This window comes from Lotus japonicus, chromosome 1 (genome assembly GCF_012489685.1).
Source record: "Lotus japonicus ecotype B-129 chromosome 1, LjGifu_v1.2".
NCBI lineage: Eukaryota > Viridiplantae > Streptophyta > Magnoliopsida > Fabales > Fabaceae > Lotus > Lotus japonicus.
In genome coordinates, this window is record NC_080041.1 from 123392998 (window position 1) to 123412190 (window position 19193).

At 35.0% G+C, this 19193-nt stretch overlaps 2 protein-coding genes across 2 annotated transcripts; both read left to right on the forward strand.

The window, feature by feature from the left end:
• The first annotated feature begins 3047 nt into the window (after positions 1 to 3047).
• LOC130723694 (uncharacterized) lies at positions 3048 to 6867 on the forward strand. Its single transcript, XM_057574812.1, has 4 exons — positions 3048 to 3072; positions 5423 to 5724; positions 6368 to 6509; positions 6632 to 6867. The coding sequence occupies exons 1-4, from the start codon at positions 3048 to 3050 to the stop codon at positions 6706 to 6708; spliced, it is 546 nt and encodes a 181-aa protein (XP_057430795.1). The 3' UTR covers positions 6709 to 6867.
• Positions 6868 to 13558: 6691 nt separating this feature from the next.
• Positions 13559 to 19180, forward strand: LOC130730143 (UDP-URONIC ACID TRANSPORTER 1-like). Its single transcript, XM_057582058.1, has 5 exons — positions 13559 to 13719; positions 14349 to 14825; positions 15859 to 15962; positions 17568 to 17796; positions 18862 to 19180. The coding sequence occupies exons 1-5, from the start codon at positions 13618 to 13620 to the stop codon at positions 19006 to 19008; spliced, it is 1059 nt and encodes a 352-aa protein (XP_057438041.1). The 5' UTR covers positions 13559 to 13617; the 3' UTR covers positions 19009 to 19180.
• The last annotated feature ends 13 nt before the right edge of the window (positions 19181 to 19193 follow it).

The following is a 19193-nucleotide window of genomic DNA, read 5'->3' on the forward strand; positions in this document are numbered from 1 at the left end:
TAAAGCCTACCTGCTGTTGTTGAAGTCTATAAAAAGGATGAAGACCTAAAGCTTGAAGACCACTGAAGCTAATAGAGAGAGATCAAGTGTTTTAGGGTTGTTCATTGTTCTTTATCCTTGTTTCTTGTGAACAAACTTTACTTCCTGATTCTATAAAGCAAAGTTGTGTTATGTGTTCTTTAATTCTTCAAATTCTGATTGTTGATTGTTTGTTACCAATCACTGTGGCAGTGATTGAGAGAAAGTGATAGAGGCTCTCATACTTAGGTTGAGATACTAAGTAGAAATACACTTGGGTAGATTAGGAAGTGAACTATGAACTGTGGTGTTCATGAGTGTCTGTAATTCCTGAATCTTGAGATAGTGGATTTCCTTTCTTTGGGTGCAAACCCTCCAGACGTAGGTGAAGTTTCACCGAACTGGGTTACCAATCTTCTGTGTTCTACTTTATTATTTTTCTGGTTTTGTTACTGTTAGTCAGTTGTCGAATCGGTTGTCCCAGCATCGCGTTCGACATCTGTTCTGTGCGAGAACCGTATTTACACTATGTGCCTCTTTTTGGCAAAAAAGGTTATTTTCTCTTCCTAATGTTCTTCTTTTTCGTTTTTACTCTGAAAATGATCCATTTTTTGCTCCTTTGCGTGGATCGATGGCCATATTTGTAGGAATATGAACAAATCGATGAAGGAAGCTAAGCCCTACATGATTGACAATGAAGGATTGCAGTACTCAGCAACATCAAAATTGAATTTATTCTTCTTGTTATAATATTTCTTTATACTTTATGAGATTAACTTTACATAATTCTTAATTTTTTTGTGTTTCTCTTGGCCCCGTTTGGAAGAGTTTATTTGAGCTTATCTGATAGCATAAACTCTTATGTCAATGTTTGGGATAACTTATGCAAACAGTTTATGGCCTACCATAAGTTGTTTTGAGCTTATTTTTATAAGATATTCAGGATAGCTTATGAAAAAAAGCTTATGCTTATGTATAGCTTATTTTCAATTTATTTCAATAATATTTTAAAATAGCTTATGAATAAGCGGTTATGTTGCTTATGACATAATCACTTATGGTCATAAACGCTTGATTAAGCTGTGTTTCCAAACGGGTTATATTTGGTCGGACTTTAAGTTTTGAAACATGTACTATTATGGTTAAAATGTAATCACATTATGGCAATTATGCTTTGATGTTTACCGGCAAATAAAAATGGTGTGACCTTTAATATGATTACTTTTTAGTTTGAGTAAATTACAATCCAGTACCTTGAAGTTTCCTTATATGATACTAAACTCTAAACTTACTCAACTATTATACTCCACCCCACCTACTATTTATTACCTGCGAATTTTGTTACCAATTTATTTCACCAATATTTTCCTACGAATTTTTCTTCAAATTTAAGTAAAATTTTTGCAAACTATATCTACAAGCAGGGATGGATGCATTAAGAAGCCTATGGGGTCAAGTGCCCCCATGGAAATTTTTTAGTTAATGAAAATTATATGTATGGAATGTGTTAATCTCCCACAAGTATTTTATATAACTAAATATTATACACATAAAATGTACTAATTGCCCCCATAAATTTTTTTATTTAAACATTACATGATTATGTATAAGTGTGTGTATATATTGCCCCCACAAATCTAATTGTCTGGATCCGTCACTGTCTATAAGTAATTTCATGATAATTAGTGCAATTCCAATTTTTCCTTTTATTTTTTTTAGTCTCTCCTTTTTCTTATATTCTTTTAATATGATCCTTATAAATTTTTTATGCAAGTGTTTTAAGAGTCAAAGTTTAGTTTATTTTAGGCTACTAATGTAAAACTCAAAATTATGAATTGCTATAATTCCAAATTTCAAATTAATTTTATTGTGTTACTCTCCAATTGTGTTTGTTTGAATGATTAATATGAATCGTTGTGCCTTTTTTGATGTACCAAAAAAAAATATGAATCATTGCGCAATACTATTCTCATGGTTGATTGCTTAGATTTTGAAATCGCTTCAGATGGTTGATGCCTTTGAGTGAAATCTGCGGATATTTATTTGATCGAGATGACAACTTGAACGAATCCTACCTTTAAGTTAAAATTAGTCATTTAAATTTATTGAAACACAAACAAAATGTTTGGAGAATAACACAATAAAATCGATCTGGAATCATAGCAATTTAAAATTTTTAATCTTAACAAAACTAATCTAAAACAAACTAAACTTTTCTTTAAACACGTGCAGAAAAAAAATTGAAAATGAAAGATATATTATTAATAAGAAAGCCTGAGCCAAAGAAGCAAACCAGGCAAAGTACAAGTTACATGAGGTTGAGAAACAAAAACCCACCCATTTGCATAATTATTTTAAAAGGACCATGTTAAAAGAAAAAAAAAGGAAAGATTACAAAAAATAAATTAAAGGAAAAATTGGAGAAAATTGCACTAATTATCTGTGGAATTTACCGTACCTACAAATAAAATTTTGTAAGAATTTTACTCAATTTTGAAGAGAAATTCGATGAAAAATATTAGTGAAATAAATTGGTAACAAAATTCGCAAGTAATAAATAGTGGATGGGGTGGAGTGTAATATCTGCAGAAGTTTGGAGTTTAGTGTCATATAGGGAAACCTCAAGGTAGTGCTGTGTAATTTACTCTTTTAGTTTCTCATCTCTTCAATATCTTGTTCGTTCAGTCATTACGCTCAGTCACATTTATTTTTAGATTTTAGAAAAAGAAGAAATGTTTAAAAAATGTAGGATTGTTATTGAACATTGCCTCTTTTCCCATATTATTTTCGTAAATATGCTTATTCATATTCAATAATTCTCCACAGCAATCCAAGTTCCACTTCACATATATATTTTAAATCACAGCCCTGCTTTTCAAAGTTCTTCATTCGAAGTTCAAGTGTCTGTTTGATCATCCTGTTTATCTCTCAACGCTTTTAGAGCTCTTTCCAATTAGCTATACTCCTCTTATCTAGAAGAAGATATGAGTGAAAACGATGATAGTGATAGTTTAGTGGAGATATGACACATGGTTGCAGCTTTGAAGTTTGAAGGTTGCTATAATAGTTTCCGTTTTGGAGCTTACCCTCCTTTTAATCTCTATTTAAAGATTCTTCAAATATTAAGTTACAGACAATATTCTCTCACCAATATTTAAAAAATTCAAAAGTTAATAATTATCACCAAAACTAAATTGGCATCTTGTGTGAGCTAAGGATTAAATAATGCCCTCCCTAAGCACTAGCAGTGTTAGTTAAACAAAAGCATTGTCACAGTCACTTATCACTTTACTTTACATTTCCTTTTCATTGAAGTTCAAGACCTTTAAATCTTTATCTCCTACATCAATTTACATTCCCCTTTACAGTACCTGGTTTTTATGCTGCCATAAAAATTGCAGCTCCATAATCTCGTGTTACAGGACAAAGAACCCATAAACATTTTAATTTGCCACGTGCACTTGTTTTCTAGTTCTAGTACTGTTGTACAGAAGCACATGCATTCTTGTGACCACAGTACCTCAAGGTCAAGTTACGCGTATTAATTAATTACTCTGTTTCTGGTTATACTGGTTTCCTATTCGAGTATTTTTCTTTGATAAGTATCAATCCAATCAATATGGAAATTTGAGCATCTGAACAGCTGTATCAGAATGATAATCCAACTTAGTCTATTAGTTAATGGTTATAAATCCTGCTGCAGTAGGTGATTATTGTTGCTTGATTTATCTTTAATTTCTCTCTTTGTTTGAGAGTAATGGTTGGGTGGAAGAAAAGAGGGAAGGAAAGAAAACACGGAAATCGATGAATGAATTTAGACTAAGATTAGTCTAAATTCATTCATCGGTTTTCGTATTTTCTTTCTTTCCCCCTTTCCTTTCACCCAACCAAACATAGCATAAAAAATTGGAAAAATGAGGTGGGAGGTCCTAAATGTGTTGTTTGGTTTGAGAGTAAGAAAAAAAAATCAGAAGATAAACTATAGAGAAAGATGTGAGAAATAAAATAAATCTCGAAAGTTGTTAGATTTTTTTTTATATGATTAAAGAGAAGATAAAGAATGAAATGAAGAAGAAGAAAAAAAATTATATTGAAAAAATCCTGAAAACCAAAATCCTTACTTCTTTTGGTGATTTAAGACTGCAATGTACAAAAATTAAAGGAGCATTCACTTACTCCTCCATTTCTCCTAACTCACTCCTCTATCTTTGTTTCTTTTATATTTCAACCCTAGCAAATATAATGTAAAGAAAAACATGTTTTGTCATTGAAAGTTTCTCTGTTTTCAGACCAACAAGTTGTTAGCCTAGCTGTAAGTATAACAGTAGATACTGCAAGGTTGAAGACACAAGTTCAAATTTAATAAAATTCATTTGTTGGATGATCCAAGTAAATGGGGATATATTGTTCAAAGAAAATAATAACCCTCAACAAGACTATCCTACATATCTCACCATTTTCTAATAAGAAATCTTCACTGCCAAAATTTTCAATATCATGTTAACTAGTGATTGTCACTATAGTTCACTTTTTGTTTTCTATCTTAGAGTCCCTAAATTCATGGTGGTTGGGGTGTTGATCACTTCAAGTTTTAACCTTTGAGTCCAACTCTGTTTATGTTTAGTTTGACGTTGGTGTAAACACAAACATAATTTCATGTATCTCAGAGTATCTACCAAAAACTGAAATAATTTGCTAAGTTGAGTTTAACATAAATTGAAGAGTTCAAATTTTGCAACATCAAGTTCAATATTAATTTATGTTGATTTCAACATAAATTTAAACACACATATAAATAAGTATCATCATTAACCTAAGTCAATCAATCACCTCGAAACCTTTGTAATCACTGTCACCTTATGACCATTTCTTTATGATCATATCTTTACCCAAACCAACACATTCACGGTTCACCCCCTATATATTAATGTGTAAATAAACAAATTAGTTTATGAGAGCTTTTATTGCTCACGATTTCGTCCCTGAGAGAAGGAAATGTCTTCATAACATCCCAAATGCATGAATGCATGAAACGCCAATCATGTTGGTCTTATACTCCTCAAATGTTAGTGAACGTTAACACACTCTATCCTCCACCCTTTCTCTCACTCTTCCCGCACCCACCTCCCTCCCCCCCCCCCCACACACACCCCTTCAATAGTTGTGTAAAAAAGTTGATTAATGCTTATTGGTACAACATCCAAATCCTTGAAGAGTACTTAGAAATCATTTGGTATGTCGTATTAGGTATGATAATATAAGTTTTTATAATATATTATGAGTTTATCCATTGTTTGGTGTTAACATTGTATTGCATCAACTCAGGGGCGGACCCACACTATAGTGAGGGGGTTCAGTTGAACCCCCTGAAAAAAACAAAAATCTCACTTACCCCCTTGTATAGGTTTTTTTTTGAACCCCCTGAGATTTTTATTTTGCACCTTGAACCCCACTGGCACTTACTCCTCTCTCTGTCACAGTCTCACACGTACTCAAAGCGACACAGCCTCACCCTCTTTCTCTCGCAGTCTGGCATGTCTCTACCCTAGGTCAAGCCGTCAAACACACGCACCAGCCACCGCCCACCAGTGCACTACCGTCCACCGGCGAAGCGGCCACCACCACCAGCCTCACCTCTTTCTCTCGCAGTCTCTGTCTCACTACTCTGCCTCTCTATCTCTATCAGAGGGTTACTGGGTGGGTAAGGTAAGGTTGCTAAATTGATTTTTGGTTTTGAATTTTCCTTGCTCTCTCAGTCTTATGCGATTCATGCCCTGATGCCCTAGTTTTGAATTTTCCTTGCTCTCTCTTATGTTTATGCAAAACGGGATAATTTTTCAGAAACATAAGAAAGCAATTTTGAATTTTTGATGCTCTCACTATTATGTCTAAAGGCTGCAATCTGATTTCCAACATCGGGTACGGGTAGATTTAAGGAGATGAAATTTGAGTCTTTGCTGAGGTGGTGTACCATTGCTTAAGCAGACTTTGTTGGGGATTTGAAGCTTGTGACTCTTGAAACTTTTGTTCCAATGCTCACTTGCTGCGACCCCCAGTCTCTCCTCTAGTTTTGTTTTTTCTCTTTATTGCTGCTGTATGTTTTTCTTTGTCCTTTGGGTCTACTTTGTATTATGATGGCACTACTTATGCTTTTAATCATATATATACTATTGGTTTATCCAAAAAAAGAAAGCACAGAACAATGATACATATTACCAATTTTAATTCGCTTTATGAATGGACATCAAGTCCTCTAGTATGTATTTCCTCGTTGTAGCTCAAGTGTTTCATGGGTATTCATGTTGGGGCCATCTCTAACATGTTGCTGTGTATTACTTGTTGGGGGCAGTTTATTGAGGAAGCATTGGAATTGTTGGATAGTTACATGGAGTCGTGTTGTGCTTTTAGCAGGGTGTTGGGTGCTAGTTTGGTGTTTAGTTGGTTAGTAGGGGCTGTTGTGTTTCTCTTTGGATCGTTGCTGGTTTATCTAGGTAGTTTCTTTTATCCTCTAATTGCTACCCTGATCTGTTTCTTTTCATTCCTTTCCCCTATTCTTTTCTTTCTTTTCTTTTGTTTTGATTACTCTTTTGTTTTGAATTCTATTTGTATACAGGGTTGAAGCAAACTGTTTATGTTAATGTGATTGTGCTATGTAAGTGCTGTTTGGACAACACAATCTTGACCTTTTAATGTTACTTTGGCTTATAAAAAAAAAGATCTTCTGTGTTCTTTTAGTTGTTTTTTCTTAAATTCATTGATGGCTGAAGTATACATGTAAGATAAATATGTAAACAGCTCATTGCAAAATGTATTTTAGTGTCAAAGAAAAAGTATTCCGGGCCACCAAAATTCTGCTTTTAGATTTCAATTGAAAGTGATTTCAATTTGTTTTTAGATTTCAATTTGCTTTTAGTGTTTGAATTAGAAAGAAACAATACAAGATTTTTACCGATGTGTTCTTTTGAAAAATTTGAACCCCCTGACCCCGGGGTCCTGGATCCGCCACTGCATCAACTTATCCATCAATCAATTTTCTTACATTAAAATGATAAATTATTTGAGTCAACATATAGATGATGATAAGATCTGATAAGGTTGCGACGTATAAGTTATATGATATTTATCCACTACCACCCTTCCACCTAGGAATGGCAATGGAACCTGAACCTGTGGGGTCCGCCCGAACCTGATTTTACGGGTAAAATGCGATATGGTTGGGTTTGGGTTTGGGTTTGGTATTGGTGAAACCCGCACCCGAACCGACCATTATATATGAAATTGCGACTTTTTTACATGGTTAGTACAATTTTCAAAGAAAATTACCAAACTAATGTAACTTTTGTTTTAATAACAAAAGTAGTGTAAATCGCCACTTGAAGTGGCGATATCTCTTTTTTTTTATGAAATCGCCACTAGCAGTGGCGACATCAATTTTTTTTTTTACTTTGTTTATTAGTGACAGAAATGTGTCCATCACAAATTTCGTCGCTAAAACCTTTGCAACGGAACTATTCACACTTCAATTTCCGTCGCTAACTTCTTTTTCATTATTCACTGAGATTTTGAGACAAAATATACTTCGTCGCAAACAAAATTCCGTCGCTAGACATTTTGTGACAAATGCTATCTCTCTTCACATTGGGTCACTACTCACTAATACCTTTTATATTATACTAGGATTTTATGACGGATACGATTCCGTCACTAACAAAGAAAGTCAAAAAAAAAATTATAGGGTGTCGCCACTGGTAGTGGCGATTTCACAAAAAGCAAAAGAAAAAAAAGATGATATCGCCAATGAGATTGACGATTTACACTAAACCTGTAAATAAAAAAAAGTTGCTCCATTTTGGTAATAAATCTTCCAAATTACACCATCTAGGTAAAAAAGTCTGAAATTGCAAAACTTCTCCTACATATATCATGTTTACAACTTAATTTGTTAACAATTTGATCATATTTGAACATTAAGGTATCATAATTTTTGGCATAAAAGATATAAAATGTTTTTTCACAACAAAATAATACAAGTTGCAATTTGTTTTGTAAAAAAATCTATACATCAAGTTAGGTTATGACGTGAATTTGAGGGTTACAACGGGTTTGGGTAAATCCGAAACCCGATGGGTTTGGGTTTATATGAGAGTTTGGGTTTGGGATAGGCAAAACCCGACCCGACCCGATGTCATCCCTACTTCCACCACTACCGTCGCTGATGCCACCATTGCCATTGCCACTACTGCCAACACCATTGTTACGCCATCGCCACCACTACTGCCAACTCTCTTGCCATCGTCTCCACCACCCAGTGCCACCATCACCATTCGCCATTGCCACCACCACCCTCCCCGCCAACTCCACCACCCTCCACTACCACCATAACCACCACCATTCGCCACCATCACCATCGTCATTGCCACTACTACCGCCCTACAACACTGTTACACTACATGCACCCTTCCGCTACCACCACAACCAACTCCACCACTCCCTCACTCCACCACCAACATTGCCACTACCACCATATATACCACAACTCTAGCACCACCACCACCATTATTATCACAACTACCACCTTCCATCCTCGCTGCCACCACTGTCATCTTTACCACCACCACTCATCTCCACCATTATCATCATTACTTTCCACCACTACCGCCATTTTTCACTAATTATATGACTTCATCAATTTAAATAATATAAATTATGCAATGTATGACTAAACCTTATATAGTATTAAATTCTTATCAAATATTATACTATCAGATATGATACTATCCAATCTAATACTATCAGACTTTGTACTACTAACACACCCACCCTCAACCATTAGTTTTTTCAACAAATATTCACCTTGCTCTCCATGTTTTAATTTCTTGTGATCTTGTCTCTTTTACCTCCATACTAATTAGAATTACTGGAAAAAAGAATTTACACAGTAGTGTATGCATTGCTATTAATTATGATTCATTATGAAAAAGTAGGGTTTATTTACTGTGCACAAAATTTTTCTTGTGTAAGGTTGCACAACCCTAGAAATACTTACTATTGCAGATACCCTCTCCGGTTATTTCATTTTGGATTTTTTTTATCTTACAAAATTATGTTCTGGCCCACTAGTTATTTAAATTATATGAATTCCCCAAATCTATTGATATTAACATGTTTTACCCCGAGCCTCTCTTTCTCACTACCATCTTTCTTCTTCTTCGTTTCTTTTAGTTGCAGCAGCAACCACCCTCATCTTTTTGTCTTCTTCCTCACATCACTTCTTCCTTCGTCTAGACAGTAACCACCACCGCTGGCAAACCACGACGGAACAGAGCGGGAAACAATGAGAAACGGAGACGGAACGACGACGCCAACTTCTATACTGTTTTCCGGCCAAATCCTGCCGCCAATGAAGAAACCAGGGGCACCACGATGATCCTCGCTGCGAGAAGGACAAAAGCCCTCAACCAATTTGATGTCTGACCACCATCGCCGCCGTCGACCGCCGCACCAGCCATCTTCTCCGACGAGTCCTTTTCTGGAAAAAAGAAGAAGGACATTTCCACCAATTCAGCGTCAAAAGGGTTGGCTTTTCCTATCTGGATCAAATGATTATTGCAAAGTTTATATATTTCCCTAAGTCATAATTCCAGTTTCAATTTTGCTTTCCAATTGTCAAATGCTTTGTAAAATTTATTGAGGGGAAATGTAGATTAGTGTGTGCTGCTATTTGACCAATACTGATTCACTGTTTGGCTAATAGAATGTAATCATGGATTTTGACTTATGCTTTGTATGATGAAGCTTAGATTAGGAACTGTTGTGTTAAAAAAAACTATGAAATTATATCTCATTTGTCCAGGGCCATTTGTGGATTTTATAAATGATAGGGGAAAGAATGAATTAATGAAGTATGAGGTGAGAATTATGATTTATGTTATATATGGGCTAAAACTGAAAATACAAATGTATTTATTTTTAAATGAAAAAGACCGGAAGCACCTGTTATAGTAAGTACTAGATTTGCAACGCACGGGGGAGCATATATCAATCAATTCATACTTTATAAACAAATAAGTAAGTATAAATCAGCGCAACAATATGACGACGGCTTTTAAAACGACATAAATTTACATCAATTGACCAAAATATTTAAACGATTTCCATGAATACAAGAGCATACACCTGTATAGATTAAATCATGCAATGGTATTCTATTGAATAAACCATCAAATAAGAACAACTCTATTATGAAAAGGATTTGAGGTTCTACACAGTGTCGCAATGAATGATATACAAAATTGATAATAAATTAGCAAAATGATGTCTAGTTGATCCAAGCTATTCCTCAGGGAAAACTCCTCTATAATCGGAGATGAAGATTCACCCTTCAGCACTGAAGTAGGGGTCCCCATAATCAACAATGGAGCGGAACCCTCAATAGAGGGAAGGGATGCCTGAAACTGACACATAACCTCTGAGTCATAGCAGATTTTCTTAACTCGGTACGATGGTTCAAATATCGAGTTTGAGTTGTTATTGACTTCAATTTTGAATAGAAATGTTTGATCAATGAGTTCCAAAACATCAGCAGGAACTTCAAAATCAGCAGGATCCTAAAAAATGAAAGAATGAATAAACATCAGCCCCATAACGAATTCATATAAATAAAAGAGTTAATAGTACATTACTTACCTTGGTTGGATCTTTGACCAAAGCAGCACATGGTTTATTAAGAAGGATCTCATTACTACGATTAGCTTTTAGCTTTAACTAAAATATACTGATCTTCAGAAAAGGATCTCATTAATAGAAACTAAACAACTTATACCTCAACTAAACTATACAGATCTTCAGAAAAAGATCTCATAAACAGAAGAGACAATTGATACAAAGGTTAATCTCTTTTCACTAAAATAGAAAAATTCATGGCAAAGCAATCTCTTTCAAAGGTTAAAAATAAAGCTTATTTGATTGTTCTCAGCCAAAAATTATAATCAATTTTTCATCACAATTTTCTTCTCAAAATATGTAATGAGATGAGAACAATAAAATCAAGGTGAACCTCCAATGACGACAATGTTGAATCGTGTAGATACCTTTTCATGGAATGTGGTTCCTTCACTTTGTTGCAAAAGTTCTTTCTCGGCTGATCCTCTCTGCAAACAAATGTTTCAACTTTATGTTGATTTTAATACTCAAATATCTCTAACAAAAATAGACCTTGAAAGCAAAATATATTGCAGCTTAATCTCAGCCTTCTTCTTCTGCCACAGACAATCTAAAGCTCTGTCAGTATCCCCACTGAAAATAGAAATCAGAACATAAAATCACAAGTCAGTAGTTGCAATTCTTAAAAACTACTCATAGAGGTGCATCAATTCAACATAATATCTAGGTCCATTACAGTTAGAGAGGGAACAAAATATGTCCACATACATTTACAAAAATAAATACAAAACACAAACTAACAACCAAAACACAATCAACTTCCTAGTTAATTTAAATAAGCTATCTTCCCTTCATATAGAAATTAAGCAGATCCTCCTGCAAAGATCCTAAAACTCTGTTCATGATGATGTAAGTTAGCAAAAACAGAGGATCTCCAAACAAAAATCATTCAAGAAGATCAAATGAGAGAAACTGCAATGGGTAATCATAGTAGAAGCTGATAATACTTCCTACTTACCTAGAGCATGTATCAATTCTTATTGTTTAGCCCATCTCCACATCACCTAAAAAAAATTCAAACTAAAAATTCAAATTGTGAAAATCTACATGAACCAAGGAAATCCGAATTTGTATCCATTCTTGCTCTTGTTGTGCACTGTAAAATCAGAATTTTTAAGTAAGTTTTTAAAATAGAAGAAGCAGATTATGAAGAAGTAGTTATCAAAAAATTTCAAGCTTAAGCTTCATCCTTTAACAATGTTGAAGTGGTATCTGAGCATAGACTTCTTCTGTTTCTAGACCAGCTTTCCATAAGCCAAAAAAATGACAAATTAAAATAGACACTCTAAATCCTTAGGGGCAGTTGAAAAGTGTTTAAACCTTGATTTATCGTGAGTACTGAGTACAATTAAAAATCTGATCTCTGCAACCTATCCAAATGAGTCATCAACCTTGCTTCTTTGTCCACCCTCAACCTCGCCAGAGATGGTGCAAGAATTTGAATTCAAATGGAAAGAAAAATCAATCCTAGAATTCAAACGAAAAATATTAAATGGTAACTAACAATTAATAAAATATACTCACAAATTACATATCACCGGAGAAAACCGCAACAACAGCTTGGCGGCGGCCGCGGGTGGAGAAGGCAGTGCAACAAAGACTGTTTGGAGGATGAATCTCAGTTCAAACACAAACGTAAAAGAACAATTCACATCCACAACTGGAAAAATGAGACTCGGTGAAAGAGAAGAGGGAAGGGGAGTCAAAATCGGGCAGATGGCGATGCCGCTGTTGAGGGATGGTGGTGGACGAAGGGTTCTGATATGAAGATGAGGGGGAGAAGGGTCTCAAAAATATACTACCAGTTAGAAAGAATAGTGGGAATGCACACATGCAATTGGGAAAAGGGGAGGTGGTGGTAGAAAATCTCGAGAAAGACATGTTGGGAAACTGAAGAGGAGTAATTGAATAAGGTAGGGTTTAATGATGAATGGTTTCAAAATTTGAAATTTGGGAGATGAAACAACAGCCTAGGTGAAACGAGGGAGCATTATTTGAAAAAAATCAGAAAAGTTAGGTAAATGCCACATGTACAGTGAAGATGTGAGAAGGGCTGTTAGTTTGACATGTGGAATTCCACTAATTCTAAGAATGTGTGAGAGCGTAGAATGCATGAGGAGATGACATCTCAGCATTTGATCTTTGAATCTTTGCTCTTTTAATAGTATTATTGATTTTATAGAATTGTGCAACCTTACACAAGAAAAAAATCGTGTACAGTAAATGAACCCGAAAAAGTACTATATATTCCAACAGATAAAATGCTGAGATGAAAAAATCTTTATTATTTAATCCCTTGGAATGAAAGTGTCGGTGCCTATCGGTGGAAGATTGCGTTTTCGAGTACAAACCAACAAATTTAACCGTTTTTTTTTATAATAATTCACGACAAGTATCCGAATATTTGTCGTTTTATTTCCAACATGTCGTTTTGCACCGCTAAACGTATCTCATTTCCCAATAATTATCAAATATAATTTTTATCACAAAACTTGTAAGGTTTAAATTGTACAAAGGCTCTCTCTTCTCTCTCTCAAAAAAAAAAAATTGTACAAAGGCAGTGATACATTATTAGTGCTAAATTCTTAGCGAATTAATTAATACAAATAAAAAATGTTGCAATTTCTTTTTTGAGGTTCCTTGAAAATGTCAAACAAAACACTTTCTACAAATAGCCCTTCCACTAATTTGGTGCTACTTCATTAGCAATAGCATCAACCAAAACCCTGACTTAATTCTATTCCACTAGCTTTCAAAACATATTCATCACCCAATGTTGGATGGAAGAATGAGGACAATCAAAAGTTTAAGACCTCAATTGTTGTTGATGACATTCCACAAACAAGACCAATTTTTCTCCCACCAACAAAAGTTCCAATGAGCACCCATGGTTCTTACAACATTAGATCCAAATCAAGCTTTGAAAATGACAACAACAACAAGGGCACAAACAACAAAGGCACAATGAAAGAAAGTGGGGTAAGCAAATAAATGAGAAATTGTAGACATTACATGATTTGTAGAAATCCCAATAAAACATCTAACATAGACACCTAAAGTAGGGATTCGAACTCCATTCGGTCGGAGGATCCTGCATTCATTGAAGTCAGGATTTGTGATTGTTTCATTTTAACCCGATGCCTCTAATTCAAAAAGGTTGATTTTAAGTGCGCAATAACCTTACAATCGAAGTTGTACAATTAAGATTGGTCGGAGCACTTCTGACTTCAATGAATGTAGGATCCCATGATTACGAAAAAATTGAATTTCAAAGTGAGAAAAAAAAATAAAAGTGTTAAATACCATATATATGATAGAAGATACACATAGAGAAAAATAAGGCGTGCGTCGGATGTATGCAATGTTTGTAAGTCTGACTATCATTATTATAAATTTTTTAGTACATCAGAAAGATAAATTACACACTCCAAATATTGATCTCTGGACTTCCCATGCCCAACATATATATCTCGTAACTCTTACCGCTTTAGCTATCATTCAGGCGATCATTATAAACAATTGTGTAAAGTAATGAAAATAAAAATAAAAATGTTTTTTGTTTATGTTTTTTATATTATAAGAGCTTGATGTTCCAAATGCAAATCCAGGGAGGAAGCACAGGAAAGGCAGTGAAAATGGTGACACAAGGGAGCAAGGAGAGCCTGTTCATATGTTTTCTGGTGACCCTTTGGTACTCATCAAACATTGGTGTGATCCTTCTCAACAAGTACCTTCTCTCCAATTATGGTTTCAAGTTTCCAATCTTCCTCACAATGTGTCACATGTCTGCCTGCGCTGTTCTCAGCTATGTCTCCATCGTTTTCTTCAAGATTGTGCCGCAACAGATGATCAAATCCAGGTCCCAGTTCCTAAAGATTGCAACTTTGAGCGTAGTTTTTTGTGGGTCGGTGGTTGGTGGTAACATCTCCCTCAGGTACCTGGCGGTTTCGTTTAACCAAGCGGTGGGGGCGACCACGCCGTTTTTTACGGCGGTTTTTGCTTATATGGCTACGCTTAAGAGGGAGGCTTGGGTTACCTATGGTGCTCTTGTTCCTGTTGTTGCTGGGGTTGTGATTGCAAGTGGGGTATGTTTTTTTGTTGTTGTTGTTGTTGTTTGATTTGATCTAATTGTCTGTAATCTCAGTGTTTTTTATTGATTTATGTTTTATTGTAGTGAGTGGTCATGATATATAGATATGTGTCTTGGTTGATTCATATTGATGTGTGAATGATGTTTGTGACATTTTACATTGATATATGGTTTTGATTAACATGTGATGTTGCATCAAGTCACCAATGCCAATCCAGATCTGGATTACTGTTGAACAAATTAGTTGGTGGTTGTTTGTGCGGTTCAGCTGATCTGTGATTGTTTGAGTATATGTTTGGATACCTTATGGCACTGATGCTAACCGGCATTAACACTCATTTCGAGTCAAAAAGTGAATATAACTCTTCTTATGGATTGGATAAATGTGTTTTTACGTTAACTCTGTTGGTATCCAAATACACATAAGTTATTTGTTTTTCTTATGATCCCATATATGAGTATAGCCTCCTTCGAAGTGAATGAGATCTCAACTTTTCAAGAACTGCAAATATGTGACAATTCTTGTTTATTTTTATTACCAGCATGAAATGGATGAAGGTCCTCTGTTGTCTTCTTCCTCTTCTTCCTTCTTCCTTTTGAGCTATGCACTCTGGGGTTTATTAACTCATATCAGACAGCCAGATTTTTGTGTACTTTTTTAATCAAGCAGCATTGAATTCTGAATTCACTTAACTAGTTATGGTATTTCATCTAATTCTACGATATACATTTAATTCTAGGATGTGTCATTTTTTTAATTTTCATACGTATGATGGGTATCCAAATGGGGTTCATAGTACCACCCCTTAAACTTGTCATGAACCAGGCTCTTTTTAGCTGTCTACTTTTCTACTATGGTGGCATTCTGTGCATTTCTCCACACCATGTTATGATTAGATGATTTGTTATATGACTGGCCAAGGAATAGTAGTTCTTTTGGACCTGCATGGTGCATATTTCCTTCCTATGTTCCATCTGTTAATTCAATTTTCTTCTGTGGAGCTCTAAGATTTTCTTGGTGATGGCAGGGTGAACCAGGCTTTCACTTGTTTGGATTCCTTATGTGCCTTAGTGCAACCGCTGCAAGAGCATTCAAGTCTGTTCTTCAAGGCATTTTACTTTCTTCTGAAGGGTAAAGTATTTTTTCACTGTCTATAATTTTTTACTTCTTTTTGTCATTTAACTTAAAAAACTATCCCATTTGTGATTTGTGAGAATGGTGGAAATCTTTTCAAATTACACTTTCATGCAAACTACACTTTTAGGAGCCATAGATCATTTTGAGGAAAAAAAAATATCTTTTTACTACTTTTGTAATTAAGCATATTGATATAACTAATTACTTGATGCATGCTAGATAGGTTAGCAGAACAGTCCTTACCCGAAGAAGATGATTTTCCATTTTTTTAACTCACCATTGTTCTTATACAATTAAAAAAGAAACATTTAAAATTTTATTGGGAATTGATCCTCTACGTGAGATTTTCACATACAAGGTATGTGGAAATTTTGTTTCTATCTCTCTTCATGAATTCATAAATGTTTGTAAAGCCCTATTTAAGAAGAGAGATACATACCAATAATTTGCATGGCCTTGTTGAGTGAAAATTTCACAGCGGGTCTTTTCCCAATTTCTGATATCCTGAAGTTTTTCATAACTTTTTATGCATTCTACTTACTTACATTAAAATTCATTTGGTAAGTTTCCTATTTGTTTCAAGTAATACTGCAGAGCAGTAATTAACAGGGTTTCAAATTGTTGTTGCGGTTGCCGTTGCATCGCAGAATTGCGGACAAATGCGGATTGATGCAGCCGCAATTGTGGTCGCAATGTTGATGTGAGGACTCCAATACCTGTTATGTTGCGGCCACAATTGCGGTTGCAGAGCGCTATTTGAAACCCTGGTAATGAATGCCCTTCTTCATCACACTACATCCAAACAGTCGGCATCTTGATGAGATGTGGACTTTAGGAGGTGATTATGTGGAAACACATATTTCAAGAGGCAGAAATAGTACTTAACTTGAGTGAAGGCAGTTAAAACATGACAATACTTCTAAAAGGTCAATTTCTTCATCGTCATTGAAATCTTGGATGGTTTTTGTTCCATCATCTATACCTCTTCGGTAGTCTTCAATTTACAACCTGACAAATAATTACTTTTTGCTACATGTTCTGGGTTGCATGTTACTTTTCAGTTCCTGACCAATGGAAGTTCCTATGCTATTTGGATTTCGGTAAATAATTTGTATTTAACCATACATAATAGGAAAATTTGTGAAGGAGATGTACTTAGTATTCAGTACTACGGGAGTACAAATGAATTTATGCAATTTTTTTGAAAGGATTAATTCTTAACTTTCTGTTAAACACGCACGTGTCCGGATTCTGCTTATTTTTTCATTTATCTATGAATTATTTGTTTACAAGCACAAAAGTTTGGTTGGGTTTTGCTCATAAGACTATCTGTTCTTTCCCCTTATAACTTTGAAACTCTGCCTGAATTGTTTGTACTTACTTACAATACAACTTGAAATATTATCATATTCGTCTTGTCTTTGCAATAAGTATAGGATATTTTTATGTTCGTCGAAATTATCTATAATGCTATAATTATGACCAGAACTTTAGGGTTCCTCCCTCTTCATGATCTCTTGTACTTAGTAAACCAAAGTGAGTGAGCTTTTTTTAATGCCACAAACGGATTATAATGTTGCATTCACTTCAACTTGACAGGGAAAAGTTGAACTCCATGAATTTGCTCCTGTATATGTCTCCAATTGCGGTCCTAGTTTTGTTACCTGCAGCGCTTATCATGGAGCCTACTGTTGTAGATGTCACATTGACGCTTGCAAAAGACCATAAATCCATGTGGATACTTCTTTTGCTGAACTCAGTCACAGCATATGCAGCAAACTTAACCAACTTCTTGGTGACTAAACATACAAGTGCTCTCACACTCCAGGTTTGCCTCTTTTTGTCTCTTGTTGCTCACTATTTTGCGAGAACTTATTTAGCTAAAAAGAACATTAAAAACTTAAACCCAAAGACTTTTAATTATTAGAACACTGCATTATTGTAGGATATTTTGAAAACTTTATTCACATAATTTTGTTTAATGTTTTCCTATCACACAAAAATTTCAAATCATACATGTTTGCTCTTCCACAGTTTTTGCAACCCACAACTTCATATGCTAGTATTTGTTGAAGGAGCAAAAACAGTACTTGATGCTAAAAAATAAAAGACTAGCCTGTAGATAACAAATACATTCTTTCTGGTTTAGTTTTCTTCTGGAAAAAAAAGCTAACTTCATCCTGCCTAACTTCCTTAGACAGTTTTATTGATGTTGACCCGATAATCGATAATCCATCTAGTCCTTTTAGATATTTGATTTTGTGCAAGTTGCTTCCTTGGGTTTTAATAGCTTATAGCATCTTTGGATCAACTTATTTGTGTAGCATTCAGAAGCTACTTATAGCAGTGCTATTAAATATCCGCCATGGTGGGTTTTTGTGAAAACGCCATACAAAAGTCATGGTGTGGCGGAAATGGTGTGGCGGCTCATGGCGAGCACCATGACTATTGCAGATTGCGGCGCCATGGCGGACAGAGCCAGATTTGTTTGGGGGTAAAAAAGAAAAAGTCAGGCCCATGGTTTTTTTGGGCCCATTTTGGGGTTTCAGCCCAAAAAAAACACTAATTTAACAATACAAACCCTAACTCTCCTCTCATTCTCACCAAACGTCTCTTACCTCTTACATAAGCTTCTCCCCTTGATTTTGGCTTTAGAATCAAGTGTAGAAGAATTTCCAAACATGCACTTAATCAGACATAAAATCACGTTAACCATTGCAGGTTACTAATTGCGAGTCAAAATAATGGTGGACAGAAGCGACTCCCCTTAACTTTTGATTATATATCCACTATGATTTTGGCTTCACCATGGTTTTCTACCGTTAACTAAACATGCACTTAGCGTGTTATTTTATGCAATTCACACACTGATTTCCCTGTGAAATTATGTTAGGTATTAGGCAATGCAAAGGGTGCTGTAGCTGTTGTTATCTCAATACTCATATTCAGAAACCCAGTCACTTTTGTTGGTATGGCTGGCTACACAGTTACCGTGTTGGGAGTTGCTGCATATGGAGAAACTAAAAGGAGGTTTAGATGAACAATCTCTTTCATTCACCATTTTTCGTGTTTGTGTATTTTAATGTAGTTTATTAATATGAAGAAGATTCATTGTAACGTGACTAGGAGTAGTGGAGAGGGAAGTGATTTTATAATGTCATTCTGTTGTATCTACCATATAAACATTTATATATACTCGTACATTTAGTTAATGGGATTAATGTG

Excerpts from the sequence above, each read along its gene's own strand:
- LOC130723694 (XM_057574812.1), top strand. The coding sequence starts at position 3,048 with ATGGTTGCAGCTTTGAAGTTTGAAG. Across the intron at positions 3,073-5,422 it reads TGCAGCTTTGAAGTTTGAAG|GTTTTTTTTTGAACCCCCTG; the intron begins GTTGCTATAATA and ends CCCCTTGTATAG. Across the intron at positions 5,725-6,367 it reads AGGGTTACTGGGTGGGTAAG|TTTATTGAGGAAGCATTGGA; the intron begins GTAAGGTTGCTA and ends TGTTGGGGGCAG.
- LOC130730143 (XM_057582058.1), top strand. The coding sequence starts at position 13,618 with ATGAGCACCCATGGTTCTTACAACATTAGATCCAAATCAAGCTTTGAA. Across the intron at positions 15,963-17,567 it reads ATTTTACTTTCTTCTGAAGG|GGAAAAGTTGAACTCCATGA; the intron begins GTAAAGTATTTT and ends TCAACTTGACAG. Across the intron at positions 17,797-18,861 it reads CAAGTGCTCTCACACTCCAG|GTATTAGGCAATGCAAAGGG; the intron begins GTTTGCCTCTTT and ends AAATTATGTTAG.